The 16,259-nt window shown below is 38.3% G+C and overlaps 1 protein-coding gene across 2 annotated transcripts in view; it reads left to right on the top strand.

Moving 5' to 3' along the window:
• NRXN1 (neurexin 1) overlaps positions 1–16,259 on the top strand; it is a 535,539-nt gene that overhangs the window by 259,284 nt on the left and 259,996 nt on the right. For both annotated transcript variants that reach the window (XM_010004972.1, XM_010004973.1), the window contains one exon: positions 1,114–1,295. In XM_010004972.1, coding sequence (XP_010003274.1) covers positions 1,114–1,295 — 182 coding nt within the window. The remainder of the gene's footprint in view (positions 1–1,113; positions 1,296–16,259) is intronic.

Below are 16,259 nucleotides of genomic sequence, written 5' to 3' on the forward strand. Positions count from 1 at the left end.
AGTTTTGTTACCTCCTTATGTGGGCATGGGAATTATGTAGCGAAAGTATTGGGTGGAATAAACTTGAATTACATTTCACAAATTTGAGAGTAGCAATACAGTGAGCCAGCTTAGAGGAGCAAGTAAAACTAGACATCTGTATTCACAATGCACTGACAAATCTCTCTAGGCTTTGATCTATCTTCATAGAAAAGAAGTGGACAGTTTGTAGCCACTTTACAAATAAAAGATCGGGTGCATGCACAATTCTCCTGCTAGATGCTGTTGGTAGGATACAAGTTCTAAGCAGAAACTGTCTGGTTATGCTGCTGTTTTAGTTCAGAGGAAATACACTGATTATGAAAGTTAAGCACCTGAGTGCTAAGTGGTTTCAGATTACAACACTTGTTTAAAGCAGATTATGGATTTTCTGAGTGCACACTGGAGATAATGTGCAAAGGTTTTCACTCTTGTAAGATACACATTGAGCATTATGCAAGCAAGCCATTGCTTACTTAGATGGTAGACTGATATGTTTCTGTCTTGACATGACAATTAAAGTATGTTTCCATTTGTTATCCCCATCTGTCACAAGCTGATAAACCTCAGATCCACAGAAGCCTTATCTAAATGTATTTTATCAACATCTTGCTTTGCTGGGCAGAATGATGTATCATATAGTGTGTGCAATTTTCATGGTGTAAATAAGGAGCTGCATTTTTTTGCCAGTCATGAGCTAACTGGAATGACTTGATTTCTTCTTCACATAGTCCAAGTTTGGGAAAGCATTTGGTTCAACTCATCCCTCTTCTGCACATCTCAGAAGAATGTTTGAGCATGTGCTTAAGAACGCTTCTGAATAGATACACATTTTTAAATCAGAGCTACAGTTGTTTAAGTTTCTGCGTAAGCAGTTATATTCTGTGTTTATTGCACTATTTATAAAAAATGCTAATATTTTGCTTGCTGTAGAATTATCAGAGATAAAGACCCTTTCTTGTTGAAATATAGTTCTGCTTGGTTCTATGAATCCTTTTGTTGTATGAGAACATCCTGAATTTTGTAGAGCATATGATTTCTATGTGAGTGTGCATTGATGCAAGTGAGCTAATTATCTTTCTTTCTGTTTTACAGCGGGAACAACATATATCTTTAGCAAAGGTGGTGGACAAATCACTTACACGTGGCCTCCTAATGATCGGCCAAGCACTCGTGCGGACAGACTGGCAATAGGGTTTAGTACTGTTCAAAAAGAAGCTGTGTTGGTACGAGTGGACAGTTCTACTGGGCTGGGAGATTATTTAGAGCTGCATATCGTAAGTATTATTAACAAATTAATTCTATTTCTTCTTGTCATGACTGTTCTTGTATTTGTGGGGTTTATTTTATACTAATGTAAACACAGCAGTTTGTTAATTACCTTTTTAAGGTCAACAGTGAACTAAATGATAATGGCTCATAGCATGCAATACTGTATAGGGTCTCAGACATTGCCAAATGCCTTTTACTTTATACGATGCTAATTTATATTGCTCCTGAATCACAAATCATACCTTGGTACCTGTACAGATGTAGTGGTTTAGTGCAGTCTAATTACGTAAAACAGGATTTAGCAATGTCAGAGGAAGGTACATTAATCCTGGAGGTTTGAATGTAGAATTTGGTGAAGAAATTACAGATTATCACAATTGACTGTGCCTACTGTTAATACTAGAATTTATCTTCTGATTTTGCTGTTCTTGTGTGATGATAAATCTTAAGCAGAAAGCAAGACTGTCAAGCTAGGAAGTCTAAAATAGTATTTCAGCTGCTTTAAAGTGAATAACTAGCAATCAAAACTGAAAGGACTTTTATGGCAACATAAATAAATTATCAGTTGAGATAAATGTAACTAGGGCAGTATCAAATTTTGTTGTTTAGATTAGTATCAACTTTGTTAATGTATTAGTTGATTTTTATTTAAGAACCTCTCTACTTTCAGGAACAGTGGAGTTCCTTTTGAATGAAATTACGTATCGATCGATAACCAATTAGACTTTTACCCCTAGGAAACATTCAGCAGTGATGATTTTAGAAATTAGACTGAATTACGGTGTTCAATCTTTCCTTATTTCTGGAAAGACACTATTGCATTGTGGACCATAGTGTTTTTGTTTTGTTTTGTTTTGTTTAAATTTACTGGCTAGAGTAAGTAAACAAAGAAAGAAGGCCTTAAGTAAAATTCAGAGGTTGTCTCTGCCTTTCTCTTACATTGATGTACAAAACATCTGGCTGGTATTGCCAAATCTTAATTAAAAAATGTTAACAAAGTACCTTCTCCCAGGTGCCAGAAAAATGAAGAGCCTACACTTTTCAAGGCAAGTATTGCATTGCTGAAGAGTGTTAAAAAATTGCTTTCCAAAGCCGCATCTAAGATCATGTGCCTACTCATCGTTTGTCCTTTCTTGGCAATTTCAGACCAGATCCACTCACTGTGGTCAACAGTGTTACTTTCTTTTTACAGTGTTTTCTTTTTCATTGGCATACTAAGGAATGTTTTTCTTGTACTGTTATATTCCTGAAGTCTATGAGTACCATAATATTCATGCTGTCTTCTGACTAGCCTTAGTTTTTCTTCCCTTTTAAAAACAAACATCAGGTTTATTAATTATGAGTTGGAGATCAGAAATTATTGCCTGCTTATGAGTATGTTGTGGGTTTTTTTTCCAAATAAATTTCTTACACCCTTGGTGTAGCAACAGATAATACAAATAAAAGAGTAATTGAGAGTTTTCTATTTCTAGGGTTGAGCAAAATAATAAATTATAATTTACTGGTCTTTTGAAATGTTTGTAAAGCAGAAAAAGGCCTTTTGTCATCATGCTCTGTAAGCTGATCCTGGCATTCTCCTAATGTCTTGGCAAGAGACTTTGGGAACCTCTGTGAAGCCTGCCCTTGCTTCAGAGTAAAATCCGTTGTAACTGTGCAATTTCACTGGAATGAGGTCTGACCTTCTGAGAGCTGCTTCTCTTTTGTCTCTTTCTAAATTGGAGACACTAAGGGATTGAGCTGAAATCCTAAGACATCTGGCAAGGATTTTTTTAAAGTGTTAGATAAAGTTTGGAAAACTGCTGGGATACAGTTTCTTGGAATCTATTTCAAACAAGAATTGTATTCAAAAGGAAGTTAGAAGGCAGTATTTTCAAAAGAACTCATGGTACCAAAGACTATATATTTTATTAAAGTCTTTGGAACTGTAGGCACTTCTAGGATTTTTTCTGAGAGATGTTTTAGCTTAGTAAGATATTGTGAAACATCACAGTTATAAAAATTAAGAACAACATAGAAACAGAGAGGCTTAAGTTTCTGTTACATTTGCAAAATATTTTATTGCATCAAAGTTTTTTGATATTGGTAGCTACTGCATTGAACAAGTTGTAATAAAAGTAGTAGGAGGGTTGTGTCGTTCAAAACTTCCTTCTTGTACCTATGCTGAGATGCCACTAAGAATGTTGTATCTACTAATTAACTAGAAACATGAAAAAACTATGAATAGTGGAAGAAACAGAAGGAAGGAAGAGTCTAATTCTGCATGTTCTTTTGCATGCACCCACTCACCTGTTTTTATAATGGATATGCATGAGCAATAAATGGCTGTGCACATTGATGTGCATATGCATGAATAACTTCCCTGTGTTATATCAATTGTAACCTTATAACAAGGATATAGATGTGATTCAATTATGCTGAGATTCAGTTTTACAGTATGGTAGGAACTGGTACTTCTGTTACTGAGTTCCATTTTACCCAGGACCTCATTAATCCTCCTCATCGATAGATAAATAGATAGAAAGAAAGAAAGAAAGAAAGAAAGAAAGAAAGAAAGAAAGAAAGAAAGAAAGAAAGAAAGAAAGAAAGAAAGAAAGAAAGAAAGAAAGAAAGAAAGAAAGAAAGAAAGAAAGAAAGAAAGAAAGAAAGAAAGAAAGAAAGAAAGAAAGAAAGAAAGAAAGAAAGAAAGAAAGAAAGAAAGAAAGAAAGAAAGAAAGAAAGAAAGAAAGAAAGAAAGAGATAGATAGATAGATAGATAGATAGATAGATAGACAGATAGATGTTTAAGCATAGACTTAATGTGTATTTTCAGAAGAATGATGGCAAAGAAAGTTCCATGTGGAACTATTGCTTTCAGTTAAAAAAAAATAACTAATAATCTTCACGAGTTTGTTGGAGAGGGTGTTTCATGCTGGTGGGATGTTTCAGAACAGAGCTATGAGGTAGCTTGCTCTTTACCTTCTTCATTCTAAGAATGGAAGAGAAAATTGCAAGATTGATTACAACTTCAGTGTGTGCTTGCCCTCTTTATTATTCTGTTTGCTTTAGGATGACTTAAACCTAATAATAAAATCAAGCTCATAACAAATTCTGATTTGGAAAATTTCTTCTTGATCATCTGAATCACAGCTTTTATGTTAGGTTAGGAACATATTTATTTAAAGTAATATTTAACCCCCCCAAATAACCATTTTTAGTATGAGAAATGTTTCAAAAAACAGGCAATCTGCATTGCTACATGATGCTTAACAGTTCCAGTGCAAGTATTCTAAATTCCAAGGTAGATGATTATAAAAGTCCGCCTGTAATGTTGCAGCCTAGATATAAAGGACTGGTTGTGTGTATGACGTGTGCATCCCTGTACTTCAAGAAAGGGCTGTTAACATGACTTCTAGTCATCCAGAGATGCAGCAAATAGTTTTCATAGCTATCACTTGACTTTTGCTTTGAAAGTGGTCTCCTATGCAGTCTCTGCTGGGAGATCTAGTTCAGGAGGAAAGATACCATGCCTCAAAGTCTACTGCCAATTCCTTCTCCTGTTGATAGATAAAAGAAGCACAGATAGCTCTAAGGATTACTGTACAATCCTTTTCTCTTCTTTTTGGCATGTTCTGCATCCATCTCCATGCTAAATGGTAGAAGGCAGCAGCTTATTCATACACTATTCAGTTAACACGTAACTTTAGTACTTGGATTTTCCATTGACTTCTAAAGCCCTTAGGTAATTCTGACAGTGAATCCTGTTCCTATCTCTGCTCTTCTTCTCTTTCCACCATCTTCTCCCAAGCGATTAGACATCTGTGTATATATTTAGATATATGTCATTCCCTTTCACAAGCAGTGTGCTGTTGGTGCCTCCACTTTCCAGCTTTTTTATGGTGAGGAACAAAGTGAAGTTAGACAAAGATGTTGCCTCAAAGGCCTAAGAAATCCTGTTAAAATTGATCTTTCTGGCAATGCCAGCATAGGATAGTGGCATTCTCCCATGTGGCACAAATAATATTCGTATAGGTAAGGAAGACCAGAAAGATAGATTTCAATTAACAGACATCAACCAATTGAAAAAAAAAAAAAAAAAAAATAAATTTTTTTTTTGGTGATGTGTTGATTTTTTTTTCCCTTTCATTGTTAAAATGAAAGGCTTTATGCTAAAATGTAATGTTTTGTGTGGCTGATGAAAAGAGTCAGCAGTGTCTGTGTCCTCCTTGTTTTTGTCATTTGTTTTAAAATTGAAGCATTAGGAGAGCACAAAAATAATGGGGGGTAAGGCCAGCAGACAATTTCAGATCTTACAGCTTTGTTGTTCCAGAAAACACAACCAGCCTGCAGGACGTGAGCTGCTTAAGCTAAACTGGGCTCATTTCTATAGTGTCACTGTTTGACTCAGGTCTGACAACAATGCTCTCGATCCCCTCCCCATCCCACCCAGGTAGGGAACGAGAGAGAGAAAAAGAGAGAGACTTGGCTGGATTGAAAACCAAAATGCACACCTTTAATTAAACACTATTTATATAAGAAAATATATACTATTATATACAGATATGTTCAAGGATGTGCAAAATGCCTCTCACCTCCCCCCCCCAGCAACTCCCACAGTATCTCTTTAGCTGTGAACAGACCAGAGGAATCCCAGAGCTGCTGCTGGAGAGAGCAGAGAGTGATGAGGGTCAGGAGAGCTCGAGCCTGGGGGTCGATGGTGATGGATTGATGGATGGAGTCCACCCTGCACACCGGCCATGGACAGAAGAGAAGAGAAGAAGAAAAAGGAAGGAAGTTGTCTTCTGTGATCTCTGACCTTCCTCTGAGCTTACGCAGATATATGGAATGGAATATCTCTGGCCAATTTTGCTGTCTGTCTAACTCAGCCTCCTACGGGGGGGGTCACAGATCTCCCCATAGTGTCTGAGCCGGCAGAGTAAAGATGTGACCTTGAAGACCCAGCAGTTAGAAAAACGTTCCTCTCTTAATCAGTGGCTTTATGCTAAAATGTAATGTTTTGTGTGGCTGATGAAAAGAGTCAGCAGTGTCTGTGTCCTCCTTGTTTTTGTCATTTGTTTTAAAATTGAAGCATTAGGAGAGCACAAAAATAATGGGGGGTAAGGCCAGCAGACAATTTCAGATCTTACAGCTTTGTTGTTCCAGAAAACACAACCAGCCTGCAGGACGTGAGCTGCTTAAGCTAAACTGGGCTCATTTCTATAGTGTCACTGTTTGACTCAGGTCTGACAACAATGCTCTCGATCCCCTCCCCATCCCACCCAGGTAGGGAAGGAGAGAGAGAAAAAGAGAGAGACTTGGCTGGATTGAAAACCAAAATGCACACCTTTAATTAAACACTATTTATATAAGAAAATATATACTATTATATACAGATATGTTCAAGGATGTGCAAAATGCCTCTCACCTCCCCCCCCCAGCAACTCCCACAGTATCTCTTTAGCTGTGAACAGACCAGAGGAATCCCAGAGCTGCTGCTGGAGAGAGCAGAGAGTGATGAGGGTCAGGAGAGCTCGAGCCTGGGGGTCGATGGTGATGGATTGATGGATGGAGTCCACCCTGCACACCGGCCATGGACAGAAGAGAAGAGAAGAAGAAAAAGGAAGGAAGTTGTCTTCTGTGATCTCTGACCTTCCTCTGAGCTTACGCAGATATATGGAATGGAATATCTCTGGCCAATTTTGCTGTCTGTCTAACTCAGCCTCCTACGGGGGGGGTCACAGATCTCCCCATAGTGTCTGAGCCGGCAGAGTAAAGATGTGACCTTGAAGACCCAGCAGTTAGAAAAACGTTCCTCTCTTAATCAGTGTTAGTTAGAACAGACTGGTGCTAGTTAAAAGAAAGCTTGCTGAAGAAATAAAAATCAGTAAAAGGAAAACTGGCTTAGTCCTGGCTCAAACCAGGACATATAGTCTCAAGCAGGATGAGGAATCCTGAGGAATTTCCTTATAATGCTTATATACATGATATTTGTTTGTGATTTTTTTCTTCTCATAAATATGAGTGCATAGACAATGCTGTAGGAAGTTTAACTGTTGTGGGCGGTGATTGTTCTTCTCTTTCTCAAACAAAAAGCTCAGCAACCAGACTATATGTTAATCTTTAAAATTAAGAAAAAATATAAAGAAATAAGGATTTTCAGACTTGCTTATTAATTTGAGTAATTAGAAGTAGTGCAACAAAAAAAAATCATTTATGGGACTAGGCAGGCAGGTGAGAATGCAATTCAATGTACACATACATTACATTCATTAGAATGCGAGCAATGAATTAATCTAGGGATTGTGTGCTAAATGCAGCAATAATTTACCTCACTGATCAAGTTAAAAATCGAAGTTTGTAGGAAAGAATAAATAAATCACTGAAATGGTCAATCCATGCCTTGAAAACATGCGATCAAGTTATTCCTTTGTATTTGCAGAGACATAGAGTAAAAAAGCCACAACAAACATCTGAAAAGAGAGTTTATAATATAAGCTGTTTCATAATGCCTCATCTTGAATACTCTGCACAGTCTTTTCTTACCCATGGATTGACAGTTATCTGCTCTTGCCTTAAACAGGCAAAATTTCTGAGAGAAGGTTATGGAAATGTGCTAATTCTGGCAGAGAACAGACTGATACCTCGCTGTAGGAGAAATATGAATGAAATTTGGACAGTTGATATAATTAAACAGTTTGGCTATGACTGCCATCATGGAGAGCTGCAAGGAGAAATCTTGATGCTGGCATGGAAGATCTGTTGTCCTAGCTGTTGTCCATGATTTCCCAGTTCCCCTGCCTAGAAATGTGCTTGAGGGAAGCAACTCCTTTCATCTTCTTCGGTCTTAGGATGGATGAATAGAAGTTCTCAATTCTTTCTCTAGCCAGCTAATAACTCCTTTATGCATCCTGCTCTTTTTGTGCTTTTGGGATGACAAAAGCTTTCTTTGTAAAAAGCATTCTGTGGGATTGGGTCATCACCTGCCAGCCCCTTGGAGAGAGAAAAAGGACCTAAGTTCTCATCTAAAATACCATGTGTCAGTAGCTAAATGCCCCAGCCCTCCACACTGATGATCTCCTGAAGAGCTTTCTTCTAGCAAAGACGTAGAGCCTGGCTAAGTATAAGTAGTAATTCAAAACAGTTCTGGTGAGTCCAGGATCATCTGATAGCAATATGGAGAGAATTGCCTGTGGCCATAGCTTTGTATGAAATTATCTTGCAGACCAAACTGTGGACCCTAAGATCCCTTCTGATCATGCATATCTCAGGATTACACTGTGAATTGAATCCGTCTGTTGGCTGAACTGATTAAGATTCAAAACTTTGGGATTTTCCTTAGGACTTGTTCAACTAAAAAAAAAAAAAAAAAGCTGAAAAAATTAAGAATAGAAGGGGTTTGAGTTGAGTCATGTTGTTACACTAATAACAAAAAAAAAAAAAAAAAAGAGGCTCATAACCTTTTCATAAAGCACCTCTTATTTTTTACGCTGATTCTTTCAAAGCTCTGAAGTACTTTCTGTCCAGTCTTATTTTCAAGGATTTTTTCTTTCTCTTTCCTTTCTCTTGTTCTCTAAGTTGTTTTTTGCCATGTCCTCAAACACAAATTCATGTGCATATTCTGCAGTCCCTATGAATCCCAGTGGAAGCAGTGAATCTCAGTGATTACAGACTTTTTCGATCCCGCAGGATGAGGCACATGATATAGCTAAACAGAGGAGACCCTTCAGATGGTGACTGTATGGTGTAGTCATATGGAAGACCTTCTTGATGAGGATCATGAATTGTTTAATTAAAGAACAAAAGTAGCAAGAATGAAGTAATAGTCATGTGGCCAAAATTAGGAGACATCCTTCTGTGACTAGATATTTTACATATAAATACTAAATTTCTGGCTTCAGAAGGGAGGACAGAAGAATTCGTTTATAATGTACAGGAAAATAAATAGCCCATCTTTCCTCCATACCAGCACCTTTCCTAGTTAACACTACAATCTCACATTGATGTTTTAGACTCATCCCAGTCTAAGCAGGTCCTTTTCATCCAAAATTTCCTGCACTGCTTACTAGCCAACATCCTTGCATGTGAAGGTTACAGATATTTCAACAACTTGGTACCAAATCTTCCAGAGCATTGTCATGTATAAAAAGAGCTGATGAAAAATTTAGCAGACCTTTCAGCAACCTTATTAAGATTTAAAGAATACTTGATTTTTTGCAATAGTTAAGATGTTCACTGAAACCTGGCGATCATCCAAAGGAAGAAGCACCAAATTGTAACTAATTTTTGTGATTATTTGGGGAATAAGATCTGTGGATGACTGAGGATCACTTCCAAGAGCCTGCCACTTCTGTCCATCTAATGTGTATTTCTCCGCTTATTATATATATATATGTTATTAAGCATATACTGTTTACTGTATCTAGAAATAAAATTGAGTCAGCCCTGATACTATTTCCTAGCTTGTTACTGCCTAGTTCTCATCTAATTTTAGAGAAGCACAAGAAGGTTTGCTCTCCATACTCTCTATTAGGCATGCCTGTGGGTGTCTGGGCTCAAACCCAAGTGGGTGAGACGTGTACCAGTGTGTGAGAAGCCATAAGAGTGAAGAGTGTAGGCAGGTTGGGCTGACAGTGTGTGGTTTGGGGAAAAAAGAAGAATGACATCACTTTTGAGGTACCCTAGACTATGCTTTTTGCTCCTGATGGCAGCTTGAATAAGAGAGAGTAACTTTCCAATTGCTATGACCCATTGAAAGAAGGCCAGGATTGCACAGGACAGACCAAGGTTTGTTTCTTATGAATATGTCAGAACCCAAGATCTGGCCCATTAACTCCCTGTCTTTTAAATTTATGAGTTCTAAGTGAGGGTAAGGATATCGTGTTCACTGCAGCACAAAATACCAGTGTAGCAGTTTTTCATTGAATGTGCAGTATGAGCAATATCATTTTTAATATCAGTCAGAGAGATTAGACTGTTAATGCAGAACAAGGCTAGGGGGGAAGTGCTGCACGCAGCCTGAACAGATTCTGATCCTAACTCCAAACAATTCTCATCCCACCACTTCCACTATTAATTTGTCTGAAGAAACTGCAGAAATATAAGCAAGGTATATGCAGGATCTGCATCGGGCTAGAAAGTTCCTGCTGGAAGGTGAATGGTGCAGAGGCAATTTCACAGACCCAGCTGCTTTGCTTCAGGCATTTGTTTAACTAAACATTGCTACTGTAGTTAATCTCTTTGTGCTATTAAGCAAAGCTAGTCTAAATACTCTTCTGTTTTTGTGAGATACTGCCTTATTTGTAACTCATAATTAGTTAATTAGACCACTTGGTTAAGTGCCTCAGTGTCATGCCCAACATGGAATTTTTTTTTAGTATTTATTGCTAGTTTGGTTTTTCTCTTCCAGATTGTCCTGTTGTCTTGAGCTTTTCTCACTTTTCACTTACACCACTATGTCAGTGAGGAGTAACTGTAGTAAAAACTGATTTTAATCTGGTGTACCAGAGGTTAGAACTGAACACATCAGGCCCAGTTCTTACTTTAATCCAATTTAGTTACTTAACTTTTACAATCCCTGACACTAACTCATTGCACCAGGGTTATGCAGGATATAGAGCCAGAGCAGGGAATTTATCTGGATTTCCCAAAACTCAGGTTGCCAGTTATATCTTCATCTGCTCTTCAGTAACGTGCCTATGCTGCCGTATAATTTTCTCTCCTACCTGAGTATGATATGCTCGACATCAATGCATCTCCACTGCTCATGTAACACTGAGCAGTCTTTTCCCTTTCTCTTCCAAAAACAACCATAGGGTATAATATTTGCCTTCACTATCGATCTTACAGTGATTCTTCCCATTTGACAGTGGGCTGCTGCCACTGTTATGTCTCTCTTTGTTTTTGCACTTAGATCATGCCAGTCCCGAGAATTTTTGCAACAATAACAGACAGGATAAGGATTTAATGAACTGGTATTGTCAATGTTCTGGTGGTTTATGATTAATGTAACAATCCCACTAACATCAGGTGAGTCTTCCTGTTAAGTGTTTGGAGAGGCTTAAATGTCTCTATTCATCAAAGCCCATTTATACTGAAGCATTCTGATGCTCCTAAGGATGGATTAGCTGAATGAACTGACTCATGCATTTCTAGGCTTTTGGTAATTACCTAACTTACACTGAATAAGAGATGCTGAAGAACAGAGGAAAGATACAGGTCCTTCATTTTTGCCAGTTCTGTGTGAAATTAACCCAAGGCCTTCAGAACATCAGCACAGAACTACTAACATGGCTGTTACTTCTTGTGATATGATTTGTAGGTTTTCATCTATGTTCAGTCAAGGACCAAATGTAAGTCCATGTATTCCCTCAGGGAGTTATATATTATGCTTTCTGCTGCATCATTGTGCATTCTCTGTGGTCTAGGAAAAGCCGCTTACATAGGACTAGGAATTCTTCCCTCTGCATATTCTGCTGTTGGTTTGGGTAGTCCTTTTCAGCCCTGGCCTGGAGTATGGGGATTAAGCATTACATTCTCAATGGATCTCAAGGTACTCTGTTTTCACTCTGGCAACTCTTGTTATGTTTTTGTTCAGCCTTTGTGGACTTGCAACTTACTGGCTACTCACTGAATACTACCAATTGCATTCTTCCTCATCACTGAGAAACCCCATTAATGTCCTGAAGCCTTATTGTTCCCCATACAGGGTTTATTTTTCCTGCCCAGTGAATTTCAAGGGACAACAGAGAGTTAGGTCCTGAAGCAAAAGTACCCAGCCTTCCTTTGCATAGCAGATGGAGTTTTTAAGACTGGCTGTGGATTATGTAGCAGTGCCTTCTCATTTAGGGACAAGCACAAAAAGCATTCTCATACATTAAACTACTTTACTGTAACTTCTACCAATTAAAATAAAAAGTAGAAAGATTATGCTATAGAGCCTTAATAACCACTCAGCTTATTTGATAATGCCACTGTTGTCGGTATGATATTCACCACTATGCTTAGTAGCTGAGCAGATGCAGCTGACTAGAGAACCACATGGTATGCAGCAGCAGGGAGTTCTGTTTGACAAGTTGGTGTTATTTTATTTCCTTCCCAAAGAGGCTTCCCCAATAACCCAAGTTTCTGTAGTGTTTTGATTCCATGCAGCAAATAGAAAAAGGCAACGGTGTTGTGTCCTCTGTTTTAAAAGCAAGAGGGTTTTTGACTTTTTAGTGGAATTACTAGGAAATTCCTAATGAAGCTAATAAAAGGCATGTTTTAATGTAAAGTTGTCAGCTTTTGATCTGAAAAGGTTTTTAGCATTACGATGTATTTGCATACAGAGCAAACAGAGGTTGCTTGTAGGATAGCAACTATGCAACTGTGTTTCTTGGAGGTGGCTTCAGGGTTTGCAGATTTGTTCTTTTTATTTCTTTAATTGCAAGATTTTGTGCATACATCTGCAAGTCACTTTGCAAAGTGAGCAATAACTCTTGGATGTAATTGTGCTGTGGGATGCTGTGGTTGGTTGGTTCTTATAGATTTGCTCTCCATGGAACAATTCATAGGAGCATTCTGTGAGACTTTCCAGTCTTCTAATGGCTTGTCTGGAAAAACACCTGAATAGGTACTCTGAAGTTAAATAAGATGGCTATGCACTTAATATATTCTAAAAAAATATTGGGATAATACATAATCATAATAGTGTGACCCTGGCTGTATGATTTGAGTATTTGTTTCCAAGAAACATAAAATAAAGATGGGAACATGACTAAAAGTGCTCCAATAATTATGTTATCTATCTTATATTACCTGGTCCATAAATAAACACAGAAACTCCCTTTGTTGTATTTTCTATTCCTTATTAATGTAGCTATACTGTTAAAGCTATGCATGGCCAAGGTCTAAATTCACAAGCAATACCCTCCCCAGAACTAAAAACTTCTGACAGCTTTGTACTCAGCTGATATGCTCCTTTGGAAGATATTTAAGATTTCTGGGTTTCTATTCCAAATCTGCTTTTCAAATATTTGCTGGTTATTTAAACTGACATTTTTAAGGCACTGATTTTCTTTTCTTCTTTCTTGCTTTTCACTGCATATTCAAACTCAAAAAAAAGAAGCCAGCCCAACACCAGCACATCTCCTTGTCACAGCTGTAGTGTGGTATGTGATGACACCAAGCTGTGCTAGTGTGGGAGCAGGGGAGACAGGGGTTGCAAGCACTGTGGAGAACTGATTAAAATTAAAATTAGCTTTATAAAGTTGAGAAATAATCTGAAATCAGGTAGATTAATTTCTACAAAGGAAAGCTTCAAGTTCTGTAGATAAGATGGAAAAATCTAATGCACAGCTATAAAATGGGGAATAATTGTGGCCCAGAAACAGTTCTACAGAAAAGATTGGGAAGTTACAGATGATTGCAATTTGCTGCAGAGACAGACAGGCATTGGGCTGGGATGTGTTGATGACATATGGGGTGGCAGAAGAGGCAAAGAAGTTATTTGATTACTCAATACTGCTGGGAACTCAGCTAAAGAAGTATGTCCAGTTTGGAGTGCTTGGCTCTGAAAAGAAGATAAGCAAATTAGGCAGCTAGTAAAAGAACCAGCAATATGCTCTAGTTAAATTAACGTGTAGATCCTAAGAAGAAAATGAAAGAATAGGCTCTGTTTTCTGTATAAAAGAGAAGACATGGAGTGACTAGATATGAAAACTGTCTTTTAATGCATATAGGTTGTTATAAACAGGACTGCGGCTAATTTGTTTTGCCAGTCTGTCAAGATAAAGTAAGAAAAAGTTGGTCTAATTTACAACAATGCTATCAGGTATTGGGGAAGAATTTCCAGCCATGTTTTTGTGGTTAGCAGTGGAGCAGGTTACATAGGCAGGCCCTGTCAATCTATGCTTTCAAAGTCAATCAGCATTCCCATCACTAATGGGAATGCCATGGAGACTTTTCCTATATGTGTTTCCTGAAGTTAACCTAGATGTACTTGCTGAAGCCACTGAGTGATAGGTGTAGTGAGGTCTTTTTAAGCTGTAAACTGTACACTGTAACTCCCATTTATGTTGCAGTTTTTAACTGGAAGGCTTAGATCCAGAAATAATTTAAGATTAATGCTTAGTTGTAAGCACATTAAGGCTCTCTGCTTTCATTCCTAAAGACACAGAAAAAGAACAGAGTAAGCTGCATTTTCTTTTAAGATCCATTGGTCTTGGTTTCATCAGCAAAGTCTGAGGTGCTCAACAGCACAGAGTGGAACCTGCTTTCCCTTTGCTATATTTCACCATTCCCTCTTGTGTAACAGTAGCCAGCTGCTTTGCAGCTATATGCAGGAAAGAAATTTGAATCCATGTATCTAAGAATTGTTCTCTGGCCAAGCAAAGGCCCGTTGGTGTGTTCTTCACTGACTGTTGGCATGTGCCTCCTATACAGCTTGTGGGAAAGGTGGTGGTGATGTAACTAACTTTGCCTCCTCACCCACCTCTCAAATGTTAGCAAGCATTTGCTTTGGTTGCTGCGTGTGTGGGAGTAGTGAGGTAATTTGAACTGTCCTGATGTAAATCCAAAATAAGCCGAACTGGCTAAATAGATTACTAAGACAAACTCATTTGATCATCTTGTGAGAATAATGTGCAATTGGGGTGAATTTATTTTTCAGGTTTCTGAACTGTTTGGCCAGTTCCTTGGCTACAGATATAGCTGCACAGCTGTGTGAAATGTTGGGGTTTATTTAGGTTTCCTTGTCACAATAGTGCGTGCTGTTGTCTAAAAGGTAATAATTACTCACAAATCACAGAAGTTAAGCTTTCTTGATGAATTTTTAAAATAGACACACTGTTTTTTTAACATTAGTGACTATCAATGATAAAGTTTTCTAATGCTTTTAACAGAACATTGATTAAGAAAAATCATAGAATCATAGAATGCCAGGTCAGAAAGGACCTCAAGGATCATCTGATCTAACCTTTTTAGGTACCACTGTAGATGGCTGAGACTTAAAACTGTCCAATGTGAGGGAACTTACCACTTCCCTTGGGAGATTATTCCAATGTTTGACTGCCCTCATGGTGAAAAGTTTACCTCTTGTGTCCACTTGGAATCTCCCCCAGAGCAACTTTTGCCCATTACCTCTTGTCTCTTCCATATGACTCCTTGTAAACAGGGAGTCTTCATCTTCTTGGTAGTCACCCTTTAAGTACTGGAACATGGTAATAAGGTCTCCTTTAAGCCTTTTTTTCTCAAGGCTGAACAAACCCCGTTTTCTCAGCCTCTCCTCATATGGCAGGTCTTCTAGTCCTCAGATCATCCTTGTGGCCCTTCCTTGGACCCTCTCCAGCCTGTCTGCATCCTTTTTGTAGAGTGGGGACCAAAACTAAACACAATACTCCAGGTGTGGTCTGACAAGCACCAAATAGAGCAGTATGATGATTTCTTTTTCTCTGCTGGTGATGTCCTTGTTGACACAACCCAGTATCCTGTCAGCTTGCTTTGCCACTGCAGTACAGATCTCCCTTAGCTATTAACAATTGTCACAACTTCGGGCTGATATTATCGAAGCTCAGTACACTTTAAGCATGTATGAATAAGGTTTTATCTTTTTTGGTGTTGTTCTCTGGGACTAAATCTTGAAACTCTGTACATGCTTTTGTCAGTAGACTGTATGCTGGGGTTTCCTCTGGAGCTAAGGCAAGATATTGCCCTCAGCACCAGCCATGCAGCACCTGCAGGAACTTGATCTGGACTAACCCAGCTTGGGTTTGGAGTTATCATTTTGAAGCGAATCGGTAGCATTGCTGTTTTTCCACTGTCAGCCACGTGCAGTAAAGAACAAGTGTGTGTTTGCCTCTGCCAAGGAAAGTAAACCTCCCCACTTGTGTCATCCCCTCCTTGAATCCTTCTTTCTAGTCCATTTTCTCCAAGATGTTTCACGCAACTTCACCCGCTATTTTGCACTTCTGCAGTTGCAAAGATAGGTCATGTATTTGCTTCATCACTTCAATATTTTA

The sequence above is a fragment of the Chaetura pelagica genome, unplaced genomic scaffold (genome assembly GCF_000747805.2).
Source record: "Chaetura pelagica isolate M959 unplaced genomic scaffold, ChaPel_1.0 scaffold8, whole genome shotgun sequence".
Lineage (NCBI taxonomy): Eukaryota > Metazoa > Chordata > Aves > Apodiformes > Apodidae > Chaetura > Chaetura pelagica.